The 21,259-nt window shown below is 39.8% G+C and overlaps 1 protein-coding gene across 7 annotated transcripts in view; it reads right to left on the bottom strand.

The window, feature by feature from the left end:
• The window catches only part of LOC110968601 (plakophilin-4), an 86,586-nt gene that overhangs the window by 39,225 nt on the left and 26,102 nt on the right, over nt 1–21,259 (bottom strand). For 5 of the 7 annotated variants that reach the window (XM_022218553.2, XM_022218524.2, XM_022218544.2 and 2 more), the window contains 3 exons: nt 11,128–11,240; nt 4,174–4,208; nt 385–516 (listed from right to left, as the gene is read on the bottom strand). In XM_022218553.2, coding sequence (XP_022074245.1) covers nt 385–516; nt 4,174–4,208; nt 11,128–11,240 — 280 coding nt within the window. The remainder of the gene's footprint in view (nt 1–384; nt 517–4,173; nt 4,209–11,127; nt 11,241–21,259) is intronic. The other 2 variants (XM_022218537.2, XM_022218561.2) reach the window with 1 other exon arrangement.

The following is a 21,259-nucleotide window of genomic DNA, read 5'->3' as shown; positions in this document are numbered from 1 at the left end:
TAACTTCAAAGTAACGTAACTGCATACTCTGCTACATGTGCTGCAGACAGTGCTACCATTATTGTGAGCAACAGGCAAACAAGGCAATGACACCATTTCTAAATTATCCCAATAACTTTTTTTTTGCTACTAAATTCGGGGGGGGAAAAAACATGTTTTCACATTGACACATATCAGACAACATATATGACAATACCAATACATCTGACAAGCAAATATTGGGCGACAATATCAGCTGGCAGACAGCATCGGTTGGACTCTTAAAGAAACTGGTAATAGTTGAAAATTGCCATCAATGTAGTGGGACCACACTGAGGCAAGAGAAAGAGGGTGTGAGTCAGAGAAAAGAAGAGTGCAGAAGAAAGAGAGAAGGCAATAACAGACCCTCACTTTCATGAAGGGAGGACTGCTCCGGGGAGTACAGAGACACCTGCTCTGACTCAGCCCTGATGCGATAGCTGGGCGACTGGGAGCTGTCAGTCACCCGAGACTTGGTGTCCCCTGAGGTGGAGGCATCTGAGAAGACATAGCAGAGCAGAAAGTCAGACTAAGGGTAAGATCTATGAGTCTGAAACAATCGCAGAAAGAGGGGCTATGGGACTGACAGATTACAATAATCATTAAAGCAGTTAAAAGTTTTTGGAATTGAGAGAAAACAACAACAATATGCAATCATTTCTGCAACATTAGTTTTACACTCATGTACAGCTGGAGTCGTTAAATTTTACTGCCTTACTAATTTGGGAAGTCAAAACTGGGTAGAGTGTCACTTTAACTCTGCATACAGCCAATAGTTTTACTGCTCCAACATTTCCCTACATCCCCCTCTTTCCATGCATGACGACTAGTGTGGCAAACAGTAGCTGGAATTAGCTGTCTAATGTCCCTGTGCACAGTGTTTCCCTGTAGTGACAATCTAGTTAAGCATGACCGGAGTCAATGGGTTCCTGTGCAATCACTAGAACAAAAGAGAAAGAATGGAGGCAAACATTGGCAGTCAGGGTCTGTCAAATCCTGCCTAGTTAGCTAATGTGTGAATGAGAACTGAATCCCACGAAGACGAAGCCTTGTTGCCAAAGCTGACCTGTTGCATAAATCTGTTGACACACAGTACTAGTGTGTTCCACAACTTGGCACCTTGCACTCCCACTCCTGGACATCTAAGGGTTCTTGGCAATTTACAAATGAGCCTGACTCAAGCAGATTAAAGCAGGGTCTCAAGTGAAATTGTCCAAACAGACATTGAAGATGACCTGAATCGCTGAATCACTTTTAACAGATTTGCTAATATATTATGATTGTGTATACAATAAGAACCCTATGAATTCATGTTTCTGTCTATGTTTAGTTCTGCTTTCTTGTCCACCCACTCGCAATGTCTTACAAGGCATCTTTCTCTTTTTTTGTTTTTCTTTGCATTTTTTTAATTAAAAAAAACATTCCTAGTTTCAGCTAGGGAGAAAAAAATAGCTAAATATGTTCGGCACAGCCCGGGTAAAGGCGGGATAGAAATAAAAGTTCAGGGAAAAGATCTGATTTGAAGTCATTAACATTTCATGCCAGTGATACAAGGGGACTTGCTAAAGCGTTACCAGTAAAACAACAAGATAGTTTTGTCTGACATCTAAACCACAATGTTTTTATACTGTGCTTTGACCCTATTTGACAAATGAGGTGCCAAAAAGCCAGAATGGAGGATGAACATCAAGTGAAAGAAGGAGGGGAGAGACAGCAAAACACAGAGGAGGACAGAAGCCTGTTTCATAAACTGAAGATGATCTATGTGTGGCAGGGATTTGGGGATTTGCATTTAAAATGACCATATTTTACAGCCACATGTTGACTGTGTACATATGGCATGTCCACTCTGGATAGAGCAGTTTTTTTCTCCAAGACATGAAAGAAGGACCGTCACTTCTCCCAATCACAGCTCTGTGATGAATTTTACAACTTAGTTGGACGTTTATCTCTGCTCCCTGCCCTCACTTTGGTAATCCCAATAGTAGTTGTTTAAGCGCCCTGTTCCCTTTAATAGGTTTTCCAATCTATTAACAACGCATTAGATAAAACTGTAGAATATGGCTGCCCAGTTTACACACGGCAGCAGAACCCAAACAGAAAATAACTTGGTCTGTATCTCTTTTATTCCTATTTCCCTACACAGATGTTTTTTTTAGGTATTTACTATATTTATAGAACATCTTTTAGGTCCATGTGCCCAGTTAATTTCTGTGTTAGAAAATGATGCAGAAACTGGATTTTCAGAAAAATATCTATGAATAAATTACAGTGACAAAGTGACATCACATAAGAAAAAGTGGTCAACCTTGGCCAATTTTAACAGCAATAAATATGGATTTTGACACTGATAAAGTTGAAAATACATATTCATAAGCACATAAACAACAAACAGATGCTTTTTTTTGCACCTGCAAGGAATCTGAGAGTTGGGTTACAAATGCATAGCTAGTCAGGTATCTTGGTCAATGATTAATGTAAGTCAATAATATCTAAGGCGATTATTCACTTCACAATGTGAAAGTATGCTATTACATATTAGGCAGTACCAAAGTTAGTACAGATTCACTCCTTGCTCTATTTAATTCTACTATAATGGTCAGTTAAACATATCACACTGTATTTTAATTTCCCAAGCAGTTTCTGAGGATGCAGTCACTGCCATTTAAAAATGCTGTGGGGTCCTTTTCAAACAAGAGTCAGACATATTGAACTGCAAGCATAATGACGAATACAAGGGACAGAAACAGGGAGAAATCTTTTATTCTGAGGTGTCTATCCTCTATTCTCAATGGACTTGAGGTGTGACTGCACTAACATTTCCTGGGACTAAAAGACGTGTTGCTACAGAAACACTTCTATCCTAATCTCTCAGACAGCGGAGACATACGGAGGCTCATGAGGCCAATAAGCCTCACAAAAAAGTGTGCCCCATTACAGTCCTGCCAGACATTTAGAGTTTAATTCATTTAGATTGGAGAAAGTGCATTACTGCATCTGACTATCATTTATCATCTACAGTACAATGAGAAATCAATACAAAGCAAAACAGCAATTGCGATTAGCCCCCGAGTCTGGTTTAACACTAATGAAACGTATTCAGCAAGAAAATGGGAAGCAGGCAGCAAATGAGAAAAGCGTGTAGTATTAATATTCCCAGTGCATATGTACAACTATAACCCCCCCATAGGCTCTTCTGACAGAATTGACAATAAAAGATTAATGTTCATTGCAGATATTCAGTATTCCACTACGCAATTAATAAGCCATGAAAGACATTAGTAAATTTAATTTATTATCGGTTATCTCTAAAAGATCCTTCAAAGATGCAGGTCAAACAAACAGAGAGCGAATGGGTCAGACAGAAACCCTTCCGCTACCTGACACTGACGTTTTGTCTGTGTAGGCAGAAACGGCTTAAATAACTATTAAAACAAGAACGAGCCTGGGGCTGTCTATTGCATGGGTGAAAAGACTCGTATTAGGAACGATTATTGTGGAAATGTAAAACATGTCTGTACTGCACTCTGTATACACACACACACACAAAGCCTGTACACACACACACACACACACACACCTTTTCATGCTAAGTGAGAAACTGAAAAGCACTTAGCTGAGCAGTTATGACTTACTGACGTTACGTGTATCAGTAATTCATCACTGTGATACTTAACAGAACTGTCTACTTCACTTCACATCATTCACAGTGGACCTCATAAGGGAAATAAAGAAAATGAGCGCTAATGGGGGGATTTATGTCTGTTAGTGGATATTGAACTCGGACTAGGGGTCTTAATGGTTTCAAAAAGAAGTAATAAAGTTCAAACAGGAACAGAAATGAATGCATCCTTTGTGAATGTTATCCAGCTTCCAGCACAGAGTAGAAACATAGGTTGCTTCAAACCTGCAGAGAGCTAACCTAAATAAGTACTGAAACGGTGTCCAGAGCAATAAGCGTCCCTCAGAAAGTAGGTGGCCCACTATGTTACAGGTCTGTGTAAAGACTGAGGTGGGGTAAGTTTGCTTCAACATTCCAACCATTGACTGTAAAGGACAACAGATATGCATTTATACATGGTACAAATAAAAAAACAGAGCATTTATTAAGGAAACAACAGCAAGTCAATCATTTTTGAGTCTGGGCTGACATACCTGCAGTTCTCCAAGGCAGGGACTTCTCAGACGAGCTGTGTGGGGGGAAAACAAAAGATGGAAAAGTGAATACAAGCACTACAAAACAGGAACACCACAGCGAGAGACAAGTGAAATCATCTGGAGGAGACATCTTATGGCCTCATTTGCTCTCTCCCTGGGGCTTTCATAACAAGATCAGAAACAATTATCACTGTGTTAGGCATAAAAACAGCTAGAGGTTTAGAGTATGTATGCTGCCTAAGTGGAGATATAATATTTACAAACTCAGATGTAAAGTTCAATCCTGTCATCTCTGTTTATCAAGACCTAAAGGCATCTTTGGTGACAGCTAGCCTTTTGTTTCAGCATTGGCAAAAAGTTATAAATGCAGGGCTGGAAGCTGTTTTTCACATTCAGCTTTAAAAAAAAACAAAAACGTGCTAAGTCAATGGCCGACGGATGGAACACAACCTGATGAGTGCTGAAACTGAACACAGACACGAAAGGCAAAGCTCCTAAAGTAAATCAAAATTCATCATAATGTACATGCACACACTCAGTCTTCAGGTTCAGTGTTCTGCCATAATCCTGACATGCTTGCCAGTATTTTTTCCAGTGAGGAGAGAATTTTGCAGAGGTAGGGAGTCTCCAGGAAATAAAGCAGGAGAATAATCAAACAGCCAGAGGGTGATCGCAGTTTGTGTCTATTATTCAGGGATAACACACAGAATAGCAAGCAACAAAAACAGAAAAAAATCTAGTGACAGAACAAAATGACTAATGATTCTCGACCAGCAGATCAAACTTCAGTGGCAGCTCTAAACAGGACTGCATGCTCTGTTATGTTCTGGATTTGTGAGGTTTTGGTACCTCACAAACATTATGAAATATGTTGTGGGATTTTTGTGCTTGAGGATTTCAAATACAGTTTGCTGCTCTATACTATTTATTCCTCTGTTGTTGGCTTTGTTCACTGTTAGCTTGAGCAGATTCATTCACACATTTCACTAAACACATTTTTCAGTAAACATTGCTTCTGACCCTTCTGTGTAAAGTTAAAGTTACTTTGCAAACATCAACAATAAAGCTGCAGCTTGTGGTGGAATTTTTTCGAAAAACCACATTCACTAAACAACAAAAGCACTCAAAGAACGCTGTACTCCGCCAAGGCTGCTCAGTTGTTGTATGATTTACAACAGGTCAGTCCCGATCAGTCTGCATGGTGGATTTGTAGTAGGATCACAATTATGTGAGCGTCAGCAGGCTGCTGATGTATTGTTCACTTGTTGTCATAGTTACAGTGACGCTGTGCCACTATCTCGCAATGATACAGACATCTTCAACAAATCTGTGGATCCACACTATAAGCCGCATCACTGCCAAAATCTAATCAGTTGGTCCTTGTGCCATTTCTGACCTTCCCTGAAAATTTCATCCAAATCTATTAGTCCATTTTTGAGTAACAGACAAACAGACAGACAAACGTGCATTGACGGTCACATAACACCGCCATGTTTCTTGGTGGAATAATTATTCTAAATTATTACAAAACACTTGGGAAAATGAAAATGAGCAGTCAGGAATCTTTGGTCCACTTGTAGGTTTTTTGTACAGAAAGTAAAAACAACCGAGCTGTTCCCTAAAGCAACTAAGCATTGTCACGCAATTCCTTCACTTAAATAAAATAGTTCTCCCTGCCCAACTACGCCATAGACCCATCTGTGTATCATAACCGTCTCGCTCTCCCCTCGTGTCCAGTGTCTGTATTCTGTGTGTACATTACACACTGTTCAGACTATCTTGTGTCCTGAACATTGTGGCCTTGCACGATGTTCTGAGCAGCTGAAATGACACACATTGCCCTTACAAACAATCCTAAAACTGTCTTTAACTAGGGTGTGTATATCAGGCAGGAGGGAAGGAGGGGGAAGTTACAGTTCATTTGCTGCTCTTGAACTTTTTTTTGCTTGTTAGATAAACAAAACGTTTTCCTTCAAGTACTATGAATGGAGTGCTACTGTATTTATTTTAACATTTGGCATTAGTCACTATATACTCAAAATTTTATTAATCATTTTTGTGTGACACAAAATCAACATTGAGAATATTTATCTTTTCCAAGTTCAAATTGTGAATGATTGCAAAAACACTATTTAAACTATGACATCATCTGTAGCAAAACTGTGAGGTAAGTAAGTAATGAAGGTGTACTTCAAGAAGAATTAATTGAATGTCTTTCTTCAAAGAAAAGGAAAATTATAGTATTTCTGCAGTAAATACATTATACTTCAATGATTATAGTTAAGGGCTCAACAGAGGGGAAAGTGCACAGCAGACTCAGAAGCCACCACATATACACACCTTAACAGCCACCTAATAATTTCAAGTATCTATGAAAATACTTTGTCACCATAGAAAAAGCAATTCACTTTCTCAGAGCCATTTTTCCAAGGCTGTTTATTATGACAGACAGAGGCTAAGCAGGAGACCTTGGGAGCAGTGTAACCACCCTTTTCTTTTAATATCTCCTATTTGCTGGTCATTACTATCAAGTACTCAGTGTTGCTACTGCTGCTATTTTTTCCCCATCTAAGGTGACACAAAATGAGCTTTAAGAAGCACAGCTCTCAGAATTTTAATGAGCACACAGGCAATTAAAAAGAGGAAGTTGGGCAAGTTGTGCTCCGCTGAACCATGGCAGATAAAGTAGAAGAATGGCTACCATAATGATGATGCGTCATGCGTGTTGCATATCGACCAGCAGGCTGGGTGTAGACACTGAAAAGTGACTGTAAAACTGCCACTGCTGATACACAACAGGCCTAACCCTGACAGGACACTTTATTTCCCATCAATCCCTTTGGCTAGTGAAAGACTGGCTGGGTGGGAGGCCACATCTTTTCGGAGTTTTGCCAGAGGTCAAGTTTGATGACCATCCCCTTTATGCGCTTAGAAATGAAGGCGGTGGCCGGCTCTAAAGGTGCCATGAAATGCAATGACTCCGATCAAAACCCTTATGTGTGCCATCACCTCTGCTGTTGTCCTGCTGTGCTATTGAGCCAATCAGTGTGACCCCAATGTTTAAAGATGATCTCCTTTCACACACAAATATCCAGAGACAACCATTTCATTTGTCCTTCTCTGGCTTTAAAAAGGTGTGAAACAGGTGTTACATGTTTTCTTTATAGTATCCTAGGAGGTGGTCCCGGCTGCTCAGTGGGAAATGTGTCAGTTTTTACATGTACTCAGCAAATGTGATAGTATCTGTAGCAGCAGATCTAAAACACGAACACAGAATCACAAAAAACATGTACTTGTGTTAATATTCAGATGGGATTATAAAACCCTAGATATCAAAGGTAGACTTCTAATGGAGGGACTTACTGTATATTCACCCATAACTCAACTCTTATCTATGTCTCTGAGAGGTTTAATTTAAATGGGATAAACAAAATGGAGTATTTGACATTGGATGTCATGTTACAAACATTCAAGTGTTTTGTCTTTTTTATATTTTAAAACAGCACCAGACAAAACACCAAAAAATGGAAGGACATATTAAAAGCATAACAAAAAAAAAAAAAAAAAAATCAAACTACAAGTTAAAAGGAAGAGTCCTGATTTTATTATCATTTTAATTCTGGCAGATACTTTGGTAGCTAATTCCCTTTTTATGACAGGACAAGTCATTGTGTAACATTTACTAGCATTTTGGCATTTGGCTTGTTTGATCCACCAACAACTGCTCTGAAAAACACTCTTTTGGTTGGCAGCTAAATGTCACTGATGAACCGGCAAATCAAGACATTGAGCTGAAAGCTGCACAAAACAGATATGTGTGTTGATTTACATTGTGACTAGAAAACAAAACACTTTCATATTTTAAGGAATTAGAATGAGCAAAGAACGGCTGCTCAGTCTTCCAGCTTCTTGTCTTAAATTAATCTCAATGGGGCACAGTTTTGGTAAATGTTTGTCATGACTGACTGGCTGAATAAAGGGCAACCACAGGAAAGCGGGTATGTTGCTGTTATCCCTAAATATGATCACTGGTGTGGCTTGAAACACTAAAACTGAAATTCAACAGCAGTAGCTCTCAAAAAGGAAGTAAACAGTCTGGCTGTGTATATTTTCAACCACCTTTTTGGTAGCACTTACAGTTGCTGTATACCTGCACATTCTAAAAAAGGAAAAGGGGAAATGGACACTTAATCATGAGTAGTGCAAGCTGCTGCTAGTAAGTATGTGGGCACTTTTTGCAGGTATGCAGGCTAGAGTGCCACAATACTCTGTCGGAAGCACAGGGCTTATGATCATAAATCCAGAAAAGACCACAGAGTGCTGTTACAGCTTCTCTTGAAACAAAGTGTCATGTATCCAGATATATCCCAAATGCATTAAGGCCCACTTAAGAGTGAATGCAGCTCAAACCCGACATCAGAAAGCATATCAGTTGACCACATGTGAATAAAATGAAAATATTACCTCAGTTTCTTTACACTACGTTCAAGCTCTTTAAAAGCAGTATACATGTCTAATTAGGGGAGATTTTAGTTACTATTGATAGGGCCGATGTGGAGCACGCAGTAAAGCTACAACCTCTGTTAACTTTAGACCATGCTTACACAGACGACGTAGAGCAAAAAGACTCAACGTAAACTTGATTGACACCCGTGTTGAATCTATGAAGTGGCTGCACAAGTGGTCTATGCCAGCATTTATACTGATGTGCTGTTGTGTTATGTTGCACTGCAATTCCACCGCCAAATCGCGAGTTAGCGGTCGGGTTTCTACTTCTGGAAATAATTGCTGAAACAGAGTAGATCATGCTGGAGTTGACACTCATAAATGTTGAACAGCAGCCACTTTTACCAGTATTACAACAAAGGCAGAAAGGTGAGAAGATGTCAGAACAGGCTGATTTTATGCATGATTTGGTAGAGCAATGGAAACACAGAAAACAGCATATGGATATAATAGCAGATAAGTGCCTGTTGTGTTTGCATTGTAAGCACGCCAGATACAAATACAGCCTATTGGATATTGTTTCACTTCAGTGTTATGCTTATACAAATTAAACATGACATGCGTCAGTGGGACATGTAATTACATTTCTGGGGAGGTGCATGTCAGCTACAGAGTACAGTCCACCACTACACTGTAGGTTCAACTGAGAGCCATAAATCAAGCTTTATGGCCTGATGGCGTGATAGGGTGCCAAATTACCCACTGACAATAAGAATACTCAGATTCCTACTGTGATTGTTTTTGGTTTACAAAGTAAATGTTCAATAATATCTATTACTTAGTTAATTTCAAAATAATTTAAAAAAAAGGAGATATATGGGCCTTTTAATGTTTATCTGATAAAAATGATTGTTTCTTTATCAACTGGCACCTGCCTTCCTGTCATGTTACAATGAAAACCCCAGGCAAAGCAAACTGAGTATCCCTAGTGTAGCGTGAGCAGCACATTAATAGAGCAGTAGCAGCTCCGATGCACCATCTGTGTTTACGCAGGAAGCGTTTAGTATTGAGATGTTGGTCACGTGTGCAGGAAGTGCTCAGAGCTCAACACGCAAACTATGTTCTTATATGTGGACAACACAGGAAAGTATACTGCAAGCATAAAAATACACTTCAGTGTGCGAATAAAATGTGAGCCGTTACATCGCCATCGTAGACAACTGGACTGATTAAAATTGTAGCGTGTCTGTTCCATCAGACGTGCACGATGTACGACAAAAAAATGCAGCTGGAACTCTCTGTGACACATGGCGTCAGTGACATTAGCAACTGCCAACTCCTTGGTGCATAAAAATGGCTCTAAATGACGGCTGTGGACAATTAGTGACATTTATTCCAGTAAAAAATTATAAATACTGCAGGAAGCAATGATGAAAGAAGAAACCAAACTGCGATGATTAGATAAACTGTGTACTCAAAGGGCCCTTACTGAACATTGGGTGGTCATTAAGCCTCCAGTATGTCTCAAAAGTAGTCCACACCTTCACAGCGCTGCGCTTCTTAAAGGACAAACTGCGACTAAGTACTTTACTAACAGGGACGGAAGTCACTTAGTGGCCAGAGGAAAACTGTTCATGAGCCTACTGACCCAGTATAGCTTCAGTGACTGGATGCCAATCAGTCATCGAGGCCTTTGGGTGCAATTACACTTTAGCAGTGACCACATGATCCAAAGCACATTTGACAGGGGCAAGGATAATTTACAATGTCTGATCAACATCTATCATCTATATATCAGCAACCTTCTGCAACTGAAAATGTTTAGGACAAATTCAGATTTTGGCTGCATCTATTGTCTATATGTTTCTCTATGCTCTTGCCCATGATGCTTGCTTGTGAAACAGATTGGGATACTGTAATACTGAGCTTTACAAATGAACCCGACATGCCTGAGCCACAGCAGACAGGACAGAATGTGTGGTCAGTGAGGTGTGATGATCAGGCAGCCTAGTGTCTTTGCTGATGAAGTGGGAACGAGTTGCCAGAGCAAACTCAGAAGCTCTTCCACACCGACAGCAGTGCCTCAATGAGCAAATAACACCTCACTATCATGCACATTCTCACACACAAATACATGCTGTCACTGGCAATCACACATTTCATATTTTCCCTAGAGTGACAGATGTATACATTTTAATTTCAGCTCAACTTAAACATAGCGTCAGTGAATTTACCAGGACACATCTAAATTATCAAATGATTTGCTGGTATTCCTGAGTATCATATACACACTGGAGTAATTCTGCCCATTTCAAAATAATGGAACAGAAGGGGATGTGTTTAAATTACAGTCCAATCATATTTGAGCACACTGGGTTGCTCCATCACCATGCTATAATGCCATAAGGTTACACTATGGAATATGGCCACTGCTGTGAAGGATGGAAAAGCCATGTGTTGGACTGTGGCTTTGTGTGCGTATGTGTGTGTGCATCCTCTCATTACCTGCTGCTACCAGCGCCTGGTGACTCGGCCCCGAGTCTGCATCTTTCCAGCTGATTGGCCACAATCTGCCTCTCCACTTCCAGCTCCCTGGTTAGCCGCTCAAACTGAAGCTCCTGCACATAACACAACAAGAGAAGGCATGGAAGTGAAGGTCAGGAATGCATTCTCATCACAGAGTTTAATGTATTTCTATTGACAAATATGACAAATGTGAAGTCAATATGAGGGAGGCTGGTTGGCAGTTGACATCTTGCTCCAACTGCATTGTGGTTCATCGTGGTATGTAGGTTAATAACGGTATAATATAGAGGGTTAAGACAGTGCAGGCGAACAAACTAATTCCAAATGGAAATGTTTCCTTGCAAGTAGCTTAGGTACACACAGACCCAAATATACTCAGACACACAGCCTATATGGCACTGCCATTTTTCCAGCCCACATAGAAAGATAAGCACCACTTCAGTGGGTGATATTTAGCCTTGGTGGCCCTGTTCCTATGGGAGTTGAGTAGAAATCAGCATTTGACTAATTATCCAACCTGAACAAGGGCATTATTCGCACAGCTCTCAAGCTCCAAGCACTGCATCACGATACTCATAAGGTCCACACAAGATCTTTTGTATATAGAAGAATTGTGACACACACACACACGCACACACAGTGTATATGTAACACACTCACCCCGCTAAGTGTTCTCCCCTTTTTCTGCTTTTGAACACTGAATCATGGTCAATATAATTTGACTTTTTTGACAAACATTTACAAAAAAAGACTCTTTCACATCTCTTATGTTTCATATATAAGTTACTGCATAAATAGTTCCCCTGTTCAGGTCAGTATTTAGTAGATGCACCTATAGGCACAGCAGTTACAGCATTAACTCTGTGTGGACAGATCTCAGTCAGCCTTGCACATCTGGACACTGTAATTTTACCTCAGTCGTCTTTGCCAAACTGCTAAAGCTGTCAAGTTGCACAGGGATCACTGAGTAAGCAGCTCTTTTCAAGTTCAGCCACAAATTTTCAACTGGATTAGGGTTTGGGCTCCGACTCGGCCAGTCCAGATCACCTTGTCGTCTATAAACCATTTCTGTGTAGCTTTGGCTGATTTCCACATGCGCCATATTCCTTCCATTTCCTAATGATGGATTTAACGGCACTCCAAGGGATATTGAGTGGCTTGGAAATTTTCTTGCATCCATCTCCTGACTTATTCTTTCCAATAACCTTTTCACAGAATTGCTAGAAGTGTTCTTTTGTCTTAACGTGTAGTTATAGCCAGGAGTACTGATTCGCCGATGAATGAATCTTCTAGATACAGGTGTCTTGATACAACAGTCATTTAAGATACATTCATTCAGATGATTTTCATTTCACAAATTTTGTGACTTCTAGCGTCAACTGATTGCATCTGTGTTAAATCAGGTGAGCCAGTGGTAAATACTTATACAATTCCACATATTTCTAATTCTTTGACGTAACTGTGTAGAAATCTGTTTTCACTTTGACATAAAAAAATTTTGTCAACAAAAGCTAAACGAAATTTTTACCATGACTCATTTTTGAAAAGTAATAACAGGTGAGAATTTCTAAGATGAGTGGATACTTTCTAATATGCACTGTCTACACACTCATTTGCAATCTTGTAATACCTTTACATCCCTTCTCTGGAAGTATAACAAGTCTATTCACACAGTTATTTCTTGCAAAAAGACCTCACTCACCATAACTCAATGCACAGATGGAAGAACCCTCGCCTTGCTATCCCTAGCTGTACCATGTAATGTCCATTACCACGGTCAATTACATTCACAGCCAGCTGCATACACACATCGAGACATGCACATACACACACGAACACACATAATCCGGCTGTCAGCTTCTTTTGTGACCTGTCTGAGGACATTTAGTCACTCTACAACACCAAGACCAGCCTACTTTTCACACCGACTCTCCTGCTTTCCCTGGGGGTCCACTGAAATTTCCCTCAACATAGTAGACAAGCTCCGCTCACCCCTCCCCCAAACTACTGCTTTATACCCTCCACTGCTCACCTCTCCTCAGTTGAGGATAGGCGATGCTTGACTGTAGTGAGAGGGCGCATGCAGGAGGCAAAGCTGCTACATTCTGTTTCTTTAATGTAATGGCATTTTTAATGTGGCTGGAATACCTGTGCAGTGCCAGGAGAAACTGTATTTATATAGCACTTTACAAACAACGCGGTAGATCCAGAGTGTTTCACTGCACACAGAGGAAAATAAAAGCAAGCAGAAAACAAGAGAAGTAACGGAGCAAAGAAAATAAAACAAAATTATCAGCAACAGCAATGATAGAGGCACATAGTCATAAATTGAGACAACACAGACCTACAATGATTGTAGCTGCAACTTGAGCTACTTAAGCTTAAGTACTGTTAAAAACTCAGTGATTAAAATGATTTAAGTTGTCTCCCATCTTTTAGTGTGCTGGTTAAAAACAGAGACCATATGACAGAAAGCAACAATTCAAAATTCATTTACTGTTTGGCATTCACATGACTATTCGTTCAATTCTACTTGAATTTTTAAAGTGCCTCTTGCTGACATTAAAGAAATCAGTCTACTTAACCAGTAAACCACAAGTGGTTGAGTAGATTACATTTTGTATTTCATATCATTATGGTAATTCTGTTATTGCCCAGCACAGGCCAGTGATGACAGGCAGACTCGCCAGGAAATAGCGATGTCTCCTCATCACTGATATAAATAAATGCCTACAAGCTTACAGAGCGCATACTGTGAACAGGGCAGGGATGGAGTGGGCACAGCACCGATTTACAAAGGGGAAGAAATGAGCCGTCAGTCCTCTGTGTGACACATAACCCCTACTGTGAGACTCAGTCAAATGAAAATTGCCAATTTCAACTCATCATTCCAACCAATCAGAACCATTTCCATTTTTACTTTGCCTAAGACAGATGGAACTTGGTATGAATGATGAAAACACCAAATACTAACATGAATTTCTAAACTACATATGCACAAATTGTAAAGGGGAGAAGGACATATTCAATTACTTTTAACAGAACATTTACTTTAAGCTGTTGGCTGTTAGAAAAAATGATTTTTTTTAGCAGCAAAGCTTGAAATCTGAACTCTTTGACATGATTGCAGTCTACCAACTCCTCATCAAAATGCACACAGAGTCTGAAGGTTTCAGTAGAAAAACTGACCTAATAACTGAAAATTCTGACCATGTGTGACAATAATCAAACGACTATTTTACAAGCAGTAAAATTAAGAATATCCTGACAGCTGTGTAGGAAATGATGCAGCTTATAAACTGTGACTCTGGTGTGACAGCTCACCTGTCTGATGTGAAAAGTACACAGTGTGACTTGCGTTGAGATTGTGATCGATCCTGTCACCATCATGTTGTGCATAATTTACAAGTAATTAATGACGTTACCCTGTTTCTCCATGTGCTTAAATGCTTCCAACTCCCTCCCTTTGGAGATGCTACTGTCTGATACTGCAGGTATAAAGCCAGAGGAGAGAGTCTCACAAACAGCCGGAAGCAATAAACTAAATTACACTGATTATTGGAGAGACTAAATAATCAGATCTATTTGGTTTTTTGGTATCGTAAAGCTTCGGTTGGTTGGACATTTCATTTTGTAGAAGATGTGAAATTGTAAGACAAAGCCAATGAGAGAGTTATTTAATCATTTTGGAACGTAACCTATGTGTTGGTGATGAACTGTTGGTAAAGAAATTTCTAAATCATTTCACACACTCTGCTGCTGCTTGTGCTTGCCTATCCATTAATGCCACAGGATGCAGTTCAAACTATCCAAAGTGATATAAAAATGTCACTCGGGCTGACCTAGTGCGATTGCCGTCACTTTTACGTAAAGGTGACCAAATCCTGACAAATTCAGATACCGTCAGATTAACCCTTTGATGCACATCATGGCTAAAAGTGACCCAAATTCAATGGAAAATGGACATCTCTTGAACCATGTTGAGCATCAAAGGGTTAACGGAAAAGAGTACATGTCTAAAAATGGGTTCAAGCCACAACCTGCATTGGAGGTCAGTACGTATGGGTCAATCCCTGTCAGCCAACAACTGTTCATGACCCTCCTCTTGACAAGAGGTGGATGCAAGTTACCTTCTTACTAATCTTGGTCACTTAACGGGCAAACAGAGAAATGAAACTGAAACCTAACCTCTCTTTTACTCTTAAATTCTCTGGTTTTTCAGTGATGTGAGTAAAAACACACTGCAGACTGGAGTTAACAGCACAAAGCACAGTGACAGTGGTCTCCATCTTGGGTCAAACACATTAGGCTGACATGCATCATATGCACATTTGCTGTCTGAAGGTGGGTAAGTGACGAATAACGTGACAGTGCTAGCTGGAGGATTGTTTTCCACAAGAGGTGGTAAAAACTTTGGAGCAATTCCACACAAATGTGCACACACACACAGACACATTTGGAGGACTGCATTACAAAGATGAATTTGCAGAGGAAATAGGAGTTAAGGAGAGGACACTGACTAATAGTGACAAGAGGGCAAGCTGCACATGCATGCAGAGAAAAGGAGTGGGTGAGATAATTCAAATACAGTCTCACTGCTTTCTGATACAAATCTGGAATTACTCTAGTGTGCAGGAGAGGAAAGAACGTAAGGCTGCAGCTATAATAGAGGGGGATAATTCATATGGACATATATATATATATATATATATATAAAAGAGGAGAGGGAAAGAGAGATAGAGAAAATGTGAAAATTTTAATATTTAACACAATTCACTCTGCTTAGGTATGGTAGTCTGGTTAGAATGGGGTCTGACTAAAAGCAGCCATATGGATAAGTACGTACATGTGGTCTTTATGCAATTTTATTCTATACACCTATATAACAGGAATAATTTTGCATGTGTAAAGCTTTTTGAGTTTTGCATGTCTTTCGTATTAATGTGTAGCAGATGCTTATGAAAAAAAGATTAAACATATGGTGAGGCAAACACCAAACTGTTTTGCCTACTGCCTGAAGGAAGACAGAGATTTCCGAGATTTCCTGCTCCTGCAAATGTCACTGTTCTTGGCCCACCACTTCTATGCCTTCTTTCTTCTAAGCTCATAATCCAATTGTTTTGTTTGGCAACGTCTCGCCTTCTCGAGTCCAGCGACTTTATCTTAGGCTGCACAGTTAGTTCCTCTTATTACAGTGCTATGTTTAAGCAAAAGAGCGACTGTTATCTCTTTCTTAATATTCACATGAAGTGGCTGGCCTTCAATCCCACTGATGAGATGTTCTACGGTACTGATCAAGCACAGCAGAGAGAGACATCTGCTGCAGCCATAAGGCTGTCACTCCTGATATTCAGAGCCTAGCCTATAGCAGGCGGGCGTCCTGCCTGAATGCCTGCCCCAACCCTGCTGTTTCTGAATTTGGAAAAGCCTGGAGACAGTCCACAGGTCTTTTCTCTTGTTTGACAAATTGGTTAGTGTTCTGTTGTCCCTCATATAATTACTGACCATCATGCAGGTTTTCTTTTTGCGGAGTGGGCTTGGTCTGTAAGAATAGTTAGGTGGGTGGGTGGTATGCATCACAGTAACGTCTACATGAATGCCAGGACCCAAAGTTTCCCAGCAGAGCATTGTCTTTCAATAAAATGGTTTTGGTTATTCACTTCATTTGTTTGTGGTTTTTGATAGTGTGACTGATTGGTGTATATTGCAGGATTGTAAACACTTAGGAGTAAGCAGCAAGATCCAAGATCCGAAAGCCGTTCTCTCCCCAATCCCACAGCCACACAACAATACACTGTTTCTGTTAAGTGTAGTGGCCTCTCAGGGAGCACCACGGATTACTGCCATGCCTCTATTATCATATCCGAAGGCTGTTCAAACCAAAAAGCTGTCTTTGTTTAACACACTTCCCCACAAACCTTTTTGATTCTGCATGACTCATTAACACTATTAGGAATATGAATCCAATATAGTCATAATTACTTTGTGATAACACAGGGATATGTGCCAAAATGTGGCCCTGGTCCGATGAAAAAAGGACAAGGATCACACTAATAAGTAGGGCTCACATTTGCCATGGAGAGAGAGTACTCACTGCTCTGTGTAATTCAAGCATTTTCCATGCTTGGCCTCTACACAGAATGGGACACATCTATTCAGCATTACGATCCACCAAGTCTGGCCAAGCACAGCAGTAATGACCATTAAAAAGAGCTTATGCTTATTTAACGGGTGTGAGCCCAGCCTTGGTCGGTCAGTACCAGGCATGGTGTGGAAGGAGAGGACAGGGACAATAGGTGACTGGCTTTGCCATACCAACAAGGCCCCCAACGCCTTTATTTGACATTACAATGAGCCTGTTGGGCCTGATCTGCCTGCAGCCCCAAAGCTGAATCAGATCCTGTCCCCTTGTGTCCTTAGACAGGTCCTAAAGAAACAGATGACACATGACAGCACACGACGCTACCAACGTACACGTTCCCGTGTCATCTCTATGGGTGCTGCTGACAATACAAGACCCCATCTGAAAATGCCTGAAGTGGCTTCAACCCACTGCTGGTTCAGCATAGATAAGAGGCTTACGCAAACACAAACCCTAAATGTCATGCAGCTACATTAACATACACTGACTTACACATGCCTCTAAACAGACAAACATCCTGATATACAGCACAATTGAATTTAGCAAACATAAACAGTATTTTGGCATTATCCAACAAACAGGAATACCACTACTGTTTGAACATCTGCAGTATTACCAGAATAACAGTTTTCATACAGTGTTGATTTCTGAAGCGAAAACAAGTATAGTTCATTGATGGATCTTGTCATATGACTTCGTTCATTGACGAGTTGTAGAAGCCAACCTTTGTTCAGTCTCTTGACTGATTACATCAAAGTATATTATTTAATATTTGCCCACAGCACGTTGCTTCCATAACAACCCTGGCCTTTCTCTGTTTTGTAGCGACCAATTAGCTTCATTTCAGATCCTCAAGCAGTTGCATAGAGGAGCACATGTTTGTTGAGTGTTACAACTTTCACTTCAAAAAGTAAAAAATATCTGCAATTTGAACAGAGGTGTGGTACAAATTTGTATACAACTGCATGTAGCAAGGCTTTGCATACAGTCGATTAAGGATATTAAGGATGACAATTACCAGCTTCGAAAAGCGTGTTTTAGTTTTGATCAACAAAGTCTTTCAAAAGGTATAAACCCTTCATGCTCAAAGAGAAGGCTGCTGAGTCTGATAAACACAGAGGTGTTATCATCAGCTTTCATGGGGCAGATAGTGTGTGATGTCATGAAAAGTCTCTCCATCTTCCAATTTTCAAACACCTGTCACACATCAGTTTTTTTTTAGCAGTCCCCAGTTGTTGCTTCACTCTTTTAAAAAAACAACAACTTTGATTCAACTAGAAAGCACGCTGTATTCTGCATTTTATCTTGGTGTGTATTTCTGCTTACAACTTCCAATTCGAGGGAACTTGAATACATTATTCCACACATACACATCCTTTACTTGGCAGGGTTGGTTGAATAATTGCAAAGATTCACTGTAAAAGAATTTTTGCCTGACGCTGAAATCAAATGTTACGGTTGAAATCATATTGTGCTATAACTTTTCCTTTAAGACATATTGCAAACAAAGCTTTTCAGGACCAGATGCGTCAATGTCCAAATAATTCACAGACTTCTGACATTTATGTCCCGATAAGGGTGCATGTTCACATCATGTGAGACTCACTAGGAATACAATACTGAAATGCATAATTAAGAAACTGGATACAGATTTAACAGTAAACAAAAGAGATGCACATCTGGCAGAAAGAGAGCGGGCAATTGAGAAAAGAGTCATGTGTGGCTCTAGGCTAGAAAGATACAAACACTTGCACACGTAGTCCATATTTTATCTGATTGCCAATCAGCACCAGTGTAGGATGCATGCTCATTTGTGATGTTCAAGTCCATTTTGCATAACTTGTGCAGATGGCTTTTCCACTTAACCAAAGCATATACCAGAAATATGTTTGTTCATTAAGTGGCAATGAGGCCTGACAGCTCTGCACCCTCACTGCAGTGTTGCAGACTCATTCCAACGAGAGACCCAACACTGCTGCGCAGTGGGAGAATGACAGCAGAGGTTAAAGGATTTCTGCAGCAGCAGGGACAGAAAAGCAGGCCTGAGGTGTGAGCGAAGAGAACAAACCTCGGAGCAGCCTGTGTGACCAGACCTGGAGGAACCATGCAGTGCAGTTACTTAAAAACTGCCACAAAGTCACCTTGTTAAAATACTAAGGTTTTAGGAAACTGCATGCAGCGGCATGACACCATACCAGAATTATAATAACTACATTGCAGAGAACGGCATTCAAAAAAAAAAAACAGTAAAGTGGCTTACTGAGGTGAGCGAGTGTGCAGCTCCAGGCGAAGCTATAGGTGAATCAGAGGGTGAAAATTGCTCTGGCGCCCACAGCTGCAAAAGTGCTTTTATACTGTATAAGCTGATAATGTGACAAGAGCCTACAAACACCATTCACTTTCAAATAATGCAAATGTAAATTCACAACAGAACATAATTTCTGCCAGGATTCCTGATGTAACTGTAAAGGATTTGTAACCAGAAACTTGCAGAGCAACCAAAATAATGTTTTAAATTCTTCTGTTGAGAGCAAATTGACAAAATGTGATAAGAAGTTCTAGCCGGATAACTGAACTTTTTGTGGGTAAAAACACGTCAGATACCAGTTAATACTTAAAGGGGAGTATATATACGCAGTTTGGCAATTGACAAAGCCATTCAGATCCCTGGCCTTGTCAATTCGTCCTACTTCCAACACATCAACTTTAGAAAGCTGATTTGTTGCTAACAGAGATCATTAATGATGTACTTTACCTCAAATCATGACACATTTCTCTAACCCTAACCTTAACCAAGAAGCATTTCGTGACTTAGTTGTGACTAACAGTCTTGTGGCAAATATTCACGAAGTTCGCAGCTGAACTGAAGGTTGTGTTTATACAGAGCAGATGTAGATGTAGGAGGAAAGCATGTTACAAATAATTAGGTGTAAGCAGTAAATAATCCATAGTTTATTGTGGAGGAGGGTTCACCATTTTCCAGTATTGGTAACATCCATGTGCCATTGGAATTTTTTTTATTTTCACAATTTTGTAAAATAAAGAATTAAAGAAATTATGTTTTTTTAATTTTGCATTAAACCTTGGTTATATTGCACAAAAAGCATCTTTAAGTTATTTCTATTTCTAGTCATGGTAGTGCTGTTTCCATAGAGGTGTAAGACTTTATACTGCAGTGAAAAATAATCATACAGTAAGTGAAAATGTGACAGGAGCAAGGAAACACAGGTTAAAATTGCCTGCTTTTTACCAATAAAAAGTTTCAGTATTCACATTGATCAGTCATCCTTGCCCTGGTATTACCTGATACTGAAACCAATTTATGTAGCATCATCCAGGCATAATTCTTTATGTGAAAACATTAGTTACTTATTCAAAGACCTCCTCAGAACATTAAATAGGAACATGAAAAGGAAGTTACAATTTTGGATGACAATTAAAATGTCATTTAAGACTGTCATATATGTGGTGAATGCTATAAAAAGAGCTGTCATTTGTACTGGAAAGTACGCCAGTCAGTACTTGCCACACAAGACAATGACAACAGAAGAAAGACTGTCAATAACAATGACTGCATGAGGGGGAGCGTGGAGGAGAAATCGCGTCAGTGTTCTTGAACAGATTTAACGATGACTTTAAAATTTGTTTCCAGGCAACTTTTGTCACAAACTGTTTTTGTTGTGAGGATTATCCAGTTTTTAATCCAGTTTGGCAGTCCTGGTTCATTTACAAGGACTAAGTAATCTAAAAGTTTATGATATTTTTTGTAGTTCTTGTTGGTGAGGTGTGACTGGCACAGGAAACACACAGGAAGGACATATTGGTTAAATGTGAAGGCTGATGAGTTCATTTTTTCACCAATCTTAAAACACCAGAATCAATTCCTTTGCATTTCTGCTTCATTAGCATTCACAGGATGACACATATAATTACACTTGAAAAGCACAATTTATGCACCATTATTAGTTC

Source organism: Acanthochromis polyacanthus, chromosome 14 (assembly GCF_021347895.1).
Source record: "Acanthochromis polyacanthus isolate Apoly-LR-REF ecotype Palm Island chromosome 14, KAUST_Apoly_ChrSc, whole genome shotgun sequence".
In the NCBI taxonomy this organism is placed as follows: domain Eukaryota; kingdom Metazoa; phylum Chordata; class Actinopteri; family Pomacentridae; genus Acanthochromis; species Acanthochromis polyacanthus.
The sequence above is the reverse complement of the archived record's forward strand: the minus strand, read 5'-3'. Positions and strand labels throughout refer to the sequence as shown.